Genomic DNA, 10,971 nt, shown 5'->3' on the forward strand with positions numbered 1-10,971 from the left:
GGCTTGATGCTAGATTATGGTGAACATCTTTCGTAATAAGAAGGAGAACCTTAAAAAGTTTATATAATTATATAAAGCTAATTTTCACCTTACCAGACATTATAAGTACTATTATAACCCGTCCCAGGAATGTTTCTTGAGCCACACACAAACATTCAAACATTTGTGTTGATTATAAAGCAACAAGTACCTCATCATCTGTTGCCATGAGAGCAGGGTGCCCATAACAATTAGGCATTAGAAGATCAGTCTAACTTCACAATCAGCCGTGTATTGAGTGGCAATGAGGTAATGTTTCATAATCGAGAAGATCAGCAGAATGTCTGCCCAGTTCCCTCTCGCTCCTTGCGCTTCTGCTGCTCGGCCAAGGTTTCATGATTCAGATGTACACCTTTGCTGTTTTATCTGGCACCCTGTCTATCTGTGGTTCCTGGCCCAATTCTACTTGCCACCAGGCTACCTGCCAAAACACAGACAATGGACAAAACTGCTGTTTTTACACTGTTTTTAGCCAATAGACCAGTTTACCTGTTACACATAGAAACAGTGATTTAGTTGGGTCCAATAAGCTTAATCTGACCATTTGTTCATCAGTGTTTTTACTTGACATTTTCACACCACCTGAATAAATGTCAGGACAACCAGAGTATATACACCTTTTCTTACCACTACATCACCAATTGGGCACTCCATGTTATATGCAATGTGAATGATGCCCACTGGTGGTGGGAAACGTTATTACCGCACGATATTCTCCCCCTCTAGACCAATCAGGATTAACAAAGTGTTTCAAATGCAGCCAGTGCCCCGCTGTTGGGGAAAACACGGGGCAACAATCAGGGTTAAAAAGCTGACCGACGCAGTGGAAAAGCACACCCCCTGCCCCCTTGTTCCAGACACGTTCTCTTGTTAACATATGATCTTGTTCAACCGAAACCCCTCGGTAGCTGAGTCCTTCACAGTGCAACTGAGGCCCCCTGGTGGTGGAAGGCGGCAATGCAACCAAACGTCAATGGATGGAGGGCGCTCTAGTAAACACGGCTATTCTTTGAGTTCAAGGTGTGTTTCACGCAATTACAGACTCTGCTCATATTATGGATATTCTGAAAAGAGTACATTACGGCGCATTATGGGCATCTACTGTGAATAATATTTCCCATTGTGGCTTAGCTATGTGGCTCTGAGTCCATCTTCCACAGGGGAAACACATTTCCTCACAATTCCCAATGTGTTTCTGTTCACTTGTCAACTTCTAGAGCTGCACTGAAAATTCCAACAAACAAGTATAATACTAATATAATAGAATATAACAGAAAAGTACCGGACGTATATGAAAGCGAACAGTCTAATCATCTGGGAATGTGTTGTGCATATAGAGACACGTTTCATACTATGATAGATGCTTTAGGCAAATTTTCAACAGACAACGTCGATGGTGAAAACTGCATGCTGTCTCTGGTTCCTTCTGCTATTGGCTGAAATGGTCAAAGCTTCCCCTGACAACTGATCTTTGACCCCCTGACAGTGCTCTACAGTGTCTTCTGACCTTTGACCCCATGACAGTGCTCTACAGTGTCTTCTGACCTTTGACCCCATGACAGTGCTCTACAGTGTCTTCTGACCTCGCGTGCTGCTTTTCTTCAGGGTGGTGAATTGGAACTGAGCTGGGGTGGGTTGGTGTTGGGGAGGAGGTTAAGGGGTTGGGTGTCACCTGATTGACCCCATCTCCCGATCCCCATCAGCACCTCTCTACTCTCTTCTCACTTACTATCTCTCTCGGATCTCTCCCCTCACCCCCACCCCCTCCCCTGGCCGTTGAAGGACGGATGATGAGGATGGTGAAGACGAATCGGGCGCCCACGGCTCCCGGGGGGCGGGGCCTCACGATAACCTGTACCGCGTGCACATGCCCAGTCTCTACAGTTGTGGCAGCAGCTACGGCAGTGAAGCTAGCATCCCCGCCACGGCTCACACTGTCAGCAATGCCCCCGTCACTGAGTACATGTGAGTTAGCACCCCACCGCTAGCTAGCTGGCAGCCGCTAGCAGAAAACCAAACACTGCCTGCTACACAAGCTAAAGTTAGCCGCGCAAGTGCCATTGCCTGCCATTCATTGTTGCTAGCCAGTGAGCAGCGTGAGTTAGCCTGCTAGACATGTGTGTTAGCATTGCTAGCGGAAACAACCCACTGTCTGCTAGCTGCTAGCCACACGATCACCATTCCCTGCCATTATTGCTAGTGAGTGAGTTAGCCAGTTAGCATTGCTAGAATAAATAAAGCACTGCCTGCTTTATTCCACTGGTTAGCCTTGTAAAGCTAAAATGCCTGCTCAGCAATTTACAGAAATCTACCAGTGAGCTAGCATGGCAGCCACAACTGATTTAGTTTTTAAAATTAATACACTGCCTGTCTGCAATATAAGTTCATTAGTCTTAGTCTTGCAAAGTAACACATTGCCTGTCACCAATTAGCCACACAATTGCCAATCATTGCAACCTGGCTACTTGAATTATTTTGTTAGGGATCAAGTTAGCCAAGTTAGTTATGCTCAGCAGGAACCAACTGTCAGTTAGTCCTTAGCTGGCGTGTGCTAATTAGCCCTCTGACTGGTCACTGGTAATCTGCATGGATTTAGACTGATGTTGCTGCTGTAACACACTGCAAATGATTACACACACGCAAACATAGAGTAACAAGTGTCATTTAATAATACAGTTGGATTAGGGGAGGACTGATCATAGCAATGGCTTGGACGGACCAACCAGAATGGCATCAAACACACGGCAGTCATGGTATGTGATGTGCTTGACGCCATTCTGTTTAGTTCCGTTCCAGCCATGGCAATGAGTCCTCCCCCAGTGAAGGTGTCATCCGCCTCCTCTGTGTAATACCTAGAGGTCCCATATCTTCATCTCATTGGTAATGACCATGTTTCAGATCGTCCTGAACATGTTGGTATGGTGAAATACCATATTTATCTGCATGGTTTATTGTTCCGCCCTACAAGGCTTTTACTGCTCATCCACATGCGTGACAGCTGCTTAAAGTGCTCCACGGAATATAGCCTTTGAACCTCAAATAACGTACTTTGGTCAACGTACGTGAATCAATGAATAGGCCAGGTTGGCCTAACTAAGTGAGCAAAGTTTGATTTGACAATTTTGAACACACTGAGGAACCCCAACCGGCCACAAATGCATGTTCCAGCATTGAGGATTATAAACACAGACTTACTGTCCTCTGTATATTTATCCCATTGTTTTTACCACTGATATGTACTACGTAGATAATCAATAACGATGATGTGGAATTGGCACCTGAAGTACACAACCAACGCTTGAACAATAATATGGCAGAGAAATCCGTCTCCACACCCCTTATTGACTCAAATAGTTTGTCGGTCAATGAATGCATTTGCATATATATCATCATTCATACATCGGTCTACGTCATAGAAAACAGAGAGACTGGTTGTGGTAGAGAGCACGGTAGTGCAGGACGTGGCCTCAGTAACCAGGAAGCGATCCCGGTAACCAGGAAGTGACCTCAGTAACCTCTCGTTTGTGACGCAGGAGCCAGAACGCAAACTTTCAGACCCCCAGGTGTGAGAATACGCCTCTGATTGGCAGGGAGTCCCCTCCACCCTCTGTAAGTGCACACTTTCTAGTACACACCCTCTACAGTACGACGCCCCCTCCAAGCCCTGTAAAGTGTACACTTTAAGTGCTCACCTTTGAGTGGCAAAACAACTTTGCAAATGGTCATTTTGGCAGCCTGGATTAAATTATGATTATAATTTTTGTTTACGAAAGAAACACATACTTTGGTATTTGAAGAGAGGTTCTGACACAATTTTCACAAACAAATAAAATACATTGACCTTTTGTCCATCTCTAATTCTGATGTAAACTCTGGTTTTTCTGTTTGCATTTTATGGCCCTATTTCCTGTGGGCCTTGGTAAAACAAAATTGTCGTTAGGGGGCCATATGTAGTGTACTATGTAGACAATGGGGGGTAATTTGGGACACTCACCATCTTAACTTAACTGTACCCATAGGCTCTAGGTACGAGGAAGTGATCTTTCAAGCTTAAGGTTATTCATTCTATCCATCTGGACTAGTGGTGTCTGAATTCACCAGTTTTACCTTACCTTTGTTTAGAAACTGATTGGAGTTTTTACAGGAATTATAATTTCAAATAAGTAAACACAGCTGTCCAAAGTTGCTGTTTTTTCGTACATATTAAGTATCAGTTTAATGAAAACTTTAACAAACAAATCGTTGATATGATTTGTGGACAAACTACAGCAACATTTATGCTTTAGTTCGGCTTTCCTGTGATTTGTTGTTAAATGAGCTGAGAATTTTACAGTGTTGCATTTTGGGTAATTAGGATTTGCGGTCAAAAAGTACAAAAGTCAGGTGAAAGTTTATTACAGACCATGTTACCTGGTTTTCGGAAAAACATCTGTGTGCGCTCTCACTACTGTATTAAATGGACTGGGTCTGTCAGAGCAAAGCCTATAAGAGCTCTCTTCTACCTTCTACAACTTTTAATAAAAGCAGTGGCATGAAGATGATTATTGGCATGTTCTCTTTCTTTTTAAAACTCTTCGAGTCTGGATTTTTTTCTCTCAATTTTCTTTCAACATCACACGTCTTGACTCCATGGATGGCGACACTAAGCTGCTGCACATCAATCCAGAACAGCTGTCAGACGCGCTGTTTCTTTTCCAAGTCGCTTGTCGAGAAGTTTCCTCTGTCCGTGTCCGTCTCTAATTCGTGTCCCCCTGGAAATCCACCGCCCAAGCTCCTTTAGTTCCACCTATTCCCCCCTGCAGTATGTCTGTGTCACATCCGCTAGATGCATGTCGCTGTTTCCCTGTCACCACTAAACATCACCGCTAATTGTGCACCCGATTCACTCCCATAGACGTAGATAGAGTACTCACTTGCGACACAGCCTGTCTGGGATGCTAAGATGTGCCCCGTATCCACCTTCGTGGACCGTGTGGACCTAGACATCATGTTGGATCATGATTCACAGTGGCTCATCCGGGCTCAGCAGGCATCAGTTTCCACTTTAGAGTTGGAGCAACTGGAAAGCCAGTGCTTCGCTATTCCCTCACTAATACCAGGCTAACCTACTTTCGCTATTCCCTCACTAATACCAGGCTAACCTAACCTACTTTCGCTATTCCCTCACTAATGCCAGGCTAACCTAACCTTGCTACATCAGAATTAGAGCACTAATATAGTTGATGAAACCTACATTTTCTACCACTTTCTGTCCGAGAATCATCTAGGTTTCAGTCCTAACGCCTTTCAGTAATGACTGTCCAGAGCTATGATTCTTTTCCTAATGAGTCTTTCTGCTGATAATTGGTGTCTTTAATCCATTTACCTCAGGCTGTCCAAATGACTAGTGGAGTGTTACACCTGTGCGTGTGTGTGTGTGTTTGTGTGTGGTTGTGTGTGTTGCCTGTTTACCATAGTGTCTCACTCTGCCAAACCTACTTCCTCTCTTTCTGTCTCTCTCTGTCTCTCTCTCTGTCAATCTCTCTGCCTCTCTCTCTCTGGACACTTGTAAGCAGCATATTCTACATATCCTTCCCTACTCATAACCTTTTAGAAGTGCCCCACGCTTACATACTCACTTCCTGTTCATACTACTGCCGACGGAGTGTGCTGATGGCTACACAATATTGCTTCTTTGTTTTTTGTTTTTCTTTTCTCCCTCTCTCAATCTCTCTCTCCCACTCTGTCTTTCTCTCCCCCATGTCTCTCTCCTCTATGTCTCCCCCCTCTCTCCCCCTCTTTTCCTCTATGTCCCTCCCTCTCTCTCTCTCTACAGTACACCTCGAGTATGAGGGCCAAGTATCTGGCTACAAGTCGACCAGAACAGAACCGAAGGTCAGTCCCAAATGACCAGCTGGACCCAGCCAGTCGACCACACCCCCTCACCAGACCACAGTCCTCTGTCCATTAGAACCTACCGGAACCTTCTACAGTATACGAGAACATTTTAGAATTGTTCAGAACCTTCGTGAATATAGCGGAACCTTCTAGAACATACCAGAACCTTCTAGAACATACCAGAATTTACCGTATTCTACTGTAACTCAACAAAAGATCAGGAACTGACCGGAATAATTTCTACATTTCACTAAAGAACCATAACCAACTGGAACCACCAAATCATTAGAGCCTGTTGGTACAAAAGTCAATTTCCAGAGCCAGAGCAACCAATGGGTCATAACAAATTGTTCACTCCTATAGGAACCACTAAAAAAATCCTTCCCTGGTCAGAACAGAACACAGTGGGTTAAAAACCAGAACCAACCATTCCTTTTTGCCACCATCAACTTACCATTTACCACTACCCACTGTCTAGAACAGAACCTCAACTCTCCACCACCAACATGCTAGAACCAAATCTCAACTCTCCACAACCAAGGCTCTAGAACCGAATCTCAACTCTCCACAACCAAGGCTCTAGAACCGAATCTCAACTCTCCACCACCAAGGCTCTAGAACCGAATCTCAACTCTCCACCACCAAGGCTCTAGAACCGAATCTCAACCCTCCACCACCAAGGCTCTAGAACCGAATCTCAACCCTCCACCACCAAGGCTCTAGAACCGAATCTCAACCCTCCACCACCAAGGCTCTAGAACCGAATCTCAACTCTCCACCACCAAGGCTCTAGAACCGAATCTCAACTCTCCACAACCAAGGCTCTAGAACCGAATCTCAACTCTCCACAACCAAGGCTCTAGAACCGAATCTCAACTCTCCACCACCAAGGCTCTAGAACCGAATCTCAACCCTCCACCACCAAGGCTCTAGAACCGAATCTCAACCCTCCACCACCAAGGCTCTAGAACCGAAACTCAACTCATCAGCCAACAGGTACCAGGTAGACTGCAGAAAGCATCACCAAGATCACCTCATCTCCAACTTCTATACACACACACATGCACGCGCGCACACACACACACACACACACACACACACACACACACACACACACACACACACACACACACTCTCCTCCTGTACAGAACTGTAAATAGGGAAATAGTGTGTGTTTCATTACTGAGGAAAGTCCTCACCTGAAACCATGGGAGTATTTACAAGTATTTACTGTTGCAGAGGAATTATGTAATTTCTCATTTTAGCACACACACAAACACACAGGCCTTTCTCTACCTGCCTCCGTAATGATCGTTCTGTCCATCTAGTCTACCAAGGACACAAACTCTCACCGCTAAACAGCGCCTGCGCTCTGCAGAGTGCCACAATATCCTGTGACAGCAGGAGTGTGCATTGGTACTGTATTGGGTATGTGGCTTGACACATCATCCAGGTTTTGGACTAACCACTCTGTCTAATATCTTTGTAAAATATTGTAGATATGCTCAGCCGCAGTTGTGTGTTGTATTTAGCCTGTGTGTAAGAGCAGTGTTAACTAACTATGTGTATTATGACTATAACTTGAACAGTGAACTCTCTCTTCAGTGTGTTCTTTGTGTGCGTTTGAGTGCGTCAGTGTAAACATGAGTTTGGAATCTAATGGGATCATGTCTAATGAGACACAAACCAATGCTCCCATAATGACTGTGAGGGGATGGGAAGAGGATGGACATTGGAGCGCTCCCCAGTGCCAAATGACTTGGAATAAATGAGGGATGCCGAACACTTCTAACACCTTCATTCATTTTGAAGTTTCTTAATTCTCCTAAATAAGTAAACATTTATCATATGGAGAGAGACAAAGACTTTTAAAATTAAATAAGTTGAAATTTAACATGAACTTGAAACATAAGGATTAGGTGCTGTGACTAACTTTTTTTAAGTGTTTTTGTTTTGTTTTTGTCAGACAGTAATCCCTGACTGAAGAGTGAAGGTCACAGTGAGTTCATAGGTTGGGGTTCACAACCTTTCTCAGAAGCACAAACACTCTTGATTTCCAAGGTGTCCATAGGGGACAGAAACACAGAACCCTTGTTTTTTGTGAAACCAGCCTGATCTCACCACAGCTCATGTGGTCTCGAACACACGATCGGCGCATCTGCCTAAATCACCAGGTTGGACTGCGTCGACACTGGGACATTCCTCCACAGGACCCTATGAGTAGGTGGACAGACGAGACGTCCCTGTCAAGAAAATGTCCAGCTTTTCTTTTTTCAAACACGAAAGTCCAGATGCGTTGAACCTCTGACAGGACCCATTGGACGCCTTGGCTGATTAGCATAGCTCACGTGCACACTGATCAGTTGTTTTTCCTTTTCAATGGCTCAGTGTGGAATCGGCCTTACGGGACAAACACAGAGTTGCTGCGTGGACGACTGTAAACGTCTCCAAGAACCCTCTAGCGGTCCTTTTAAAGGACCCGCTAACTCGGTGCTCTAACTCTGAGGCCCACTACTGCCAGTATTTATTTGTCTCTACTATGTGCTGTTTATGATGATGATAATTATATTAATAGTTTGTCTAGTGTTTGAGGGCTCCTCCAGTGCCATATTCATGGAGAGTCGGGCCATTGAGGTTTTTTCTGCATGACAACGCATTTAGATGACGCCACATGACATGGCAGCCCGTTCACCCACGTGGGTGGTATTAGCCGAGAGCTCCGGCGTGGGTAGTATTTGCCGACAGCTCCGGCGTGGGTAGTATTAGCCGAGAGCTCCGGCGTGGGTAGTATTAGCCGAGAGCTCCGGCGTGGGTAGTATTAGCCGACAGCTCCGGCGTGGGTAGTATTAGCCGACAGCTCCGGCGTGGGTAGTATTAGCCGACAGCTCCGGCGTGGGTAGTATTAGCCGACAGCTCCGGCGTGGGTAGTATTAGCCGACAGCTCCGGCGTGGGTAGTATTAGCCGACAGCTCCGGCGTGGGTAGTATTAGCCGACAGCTCCGGCGTGGGTAGTATTAGCTGTCTGCCACTCAAAGAACCTCTTTTAAAACAGTAGACGCGGTGAAGACCGTAATGGAACACCACCCGAGGAATGGAAATGTCATGGCAACGTGTGAGGGAATGATGCTGTGGGCTTGTGTCACTCGTTGACCCCCAGCAAAATGAGACTACATCAGCAAAATAACAACTGTAAATACACCTGCCGATCGCTTTATGCGAATGGTGTGCCATTGATTATTCACATTTCAAACAAAAAAGGACTATTTCTAAATGCCAAGCAGCGGAAACAACTTAATCTATCAAACTTATTAAGTAACAATGAATACATCATAAAGGATTTCACAAATATTAACTTTGATGGATTCGAGTTTCGACTGTGTGCCAATGACAGCGTCCTCCTTCAAGTCTGATGTTTTCCCACACAGAGACCGTGGCCCCTCAGCGTTCTGTTCCAGTGCTTTACCACTACTTTTACAAGATTCCAAATTCATGTAATGAATGGATAAATGGCTACTGTCTAAATATATGGCCCAGTTCCAGTCTTGTGTTGGTGTTGCTCTCTCTACTCTCTCTCCCTCTTCTCTCTTCTCTGTCCGTACAGTTTGGTGGTGTGTGTGTGGTTGCCAATAAGTTAAGGGCTGGGTCCTTAGTATTTTAACCAATCTATATTGATGAAACACGCACATACACTTTTCCAGCACACACACCTAGCTTAACCCCAAGTTATATCTGTCCGTTGTCCTGTTAACTGCCACTGCAGTGACGATTCACCCCACTCCTTGTAATGTGAAACTGGTTAGCATTTGCATCATGGGAAACGTAGCGGATCAACTAGAGAGACTTTCCGTTAAAAGGAGAACTTTTGTCAGATTGATTTGTGCCCTATCATTCCAACATTCTTGATAAAGTCACTCCGTCCTTGTTTCAGTATTTAGGAAATTACTTAATCGAAGCCTGAATAGAACATTATGTGTGCGTGTGTAACTTACTGTGAACAGAAGACCACTCATCTTTTCAGCAAGACAATCAGACCTGACCTGATTCCACACAATTTTTCTGTACATCACATCACCAAAACAGCACTATCTGTCCTACAGCATTTGTTTGATGGTAGAGCACAAAAAGGAGGTGAAAACAACAGGCAGTTTGAAACCAAGAACCAATGGCCTTTTCTTAGTTTTTACAGTAACAACCTCATATCACATTCTGATTTTTGTCTTTTCAAAAATAAATCTTAAAAAAAATGATAGGTAGCTCTTTTTATAGAGTAATACTAATAATAACAATGGCTAAAGCACCATTCATTTTAAATTTTTTCTTTATATTAACAGTGATTTACTGTATCTTGCATTGCAATGTTTTTTGATAAAACTGTACTGTAGACTTGATCTCGTTATTTCTTTCTTGTTGTTTTTCTGTTCCTGGTGGCAACAGCAGTTTACTAGGATGATAAATACTGTACAATGTCTGTTCTAAACTGTGGTGATGACATCATTGAGCCTGGAATCCATGTTTTAAAAACATAATTAAATGACTCATAACAAATGGTGTCTGTTCGTTCTCTCTTTCGCTTTCCCGCTTTCTATCTTAAGCTTTATTTTGCTCTCTACAGATCTCCGACAGTAGGTGGTGCCGGTGATAAGTATACTGAAATACCCAGCTAGCACATTATTGCCTTGGTAATTGTGGAAACATATGCTTTTTCACATTGGTATTTCACATTGATTGCCCTGGGAGGATACTTTAGTGTGTTATTCAAATGCCCTGGGAGGATTCTTTAGTGTGTTATTCAAATGCCCTGGGAGGATACTTTAGTGTGTTATTCAAATGCCCTGGGAGGATACTTTAGTGTGTTATTCAAATGCCCTGGGAGGATACTTTAGTGTGTTATTCAAATGCCCTGGGAAGATTCTTTAGTGTGTTATTCAAATGCCCTGGGAGGATTCTTTAGTGTGTTATTCAAATGCCCTGGGAGGATACTTTAGTGTGTTATTCAAATGCCCTGGGAGGATACTTTAGTGTGTTTTTCAAATGCCCTGGGAGGATACTTTAGTG

At 44.1% G+C, this 10,971-nt stretch overlaps 1 protein-coding gene across 2 annotated transcripts in view; it reads left to right on the plus strand.

The window, feature by feature from the left end:
- The window catches only part of ttyh3b (tweety family member 3b), a 37,120-nt gene extending 26,658 nt beyond the window's left edge, over nucleotides 1-10,462 (plus strand). Inside the window, exons 12-14 of one of the 2 annotated variants that reach the window (XM_029122500.2) lie at nucleotides 1,822-2,004; nucleotides 3,573-3,648; nucleotides 5,855-10,462. In XM_029122500.2, the coding sequence (XP_028978333.1) occupies nucleotides 1,822-2,004; nucleotides 3,573-3,648; nucleotides 5,855-5,989 (394 nt within the window). In that variant the 3' untranslated portion in view covers nucleotides 5,990-10,462. The remainder of the gene's footprint in view (nucleotides 1-1,821; nucleotides 2,005-3,572; nucleotides 3,649-5,854) is intronic. The other variant, XM_029122501.2, reaches the window with a different exon arrangement.
- The last annotated feature ends 509 nt before the right edge of the window (nucleotides 10,463-10,971 follow it).

This window comes from Esox lucius, chromosome 9 (genome assembly GCF_011004845.1).
Source record: "Esox lucius isolate fEsoLuc1 chromosome 9, fEsoLuc1.pri, whole genome shotgun sequence".
Lineage (NCBI taxonomy): Eukaryota > Metazoa > Chordata > Actinopteri > Esociformes > Esocidae > Esox > Esox lucius.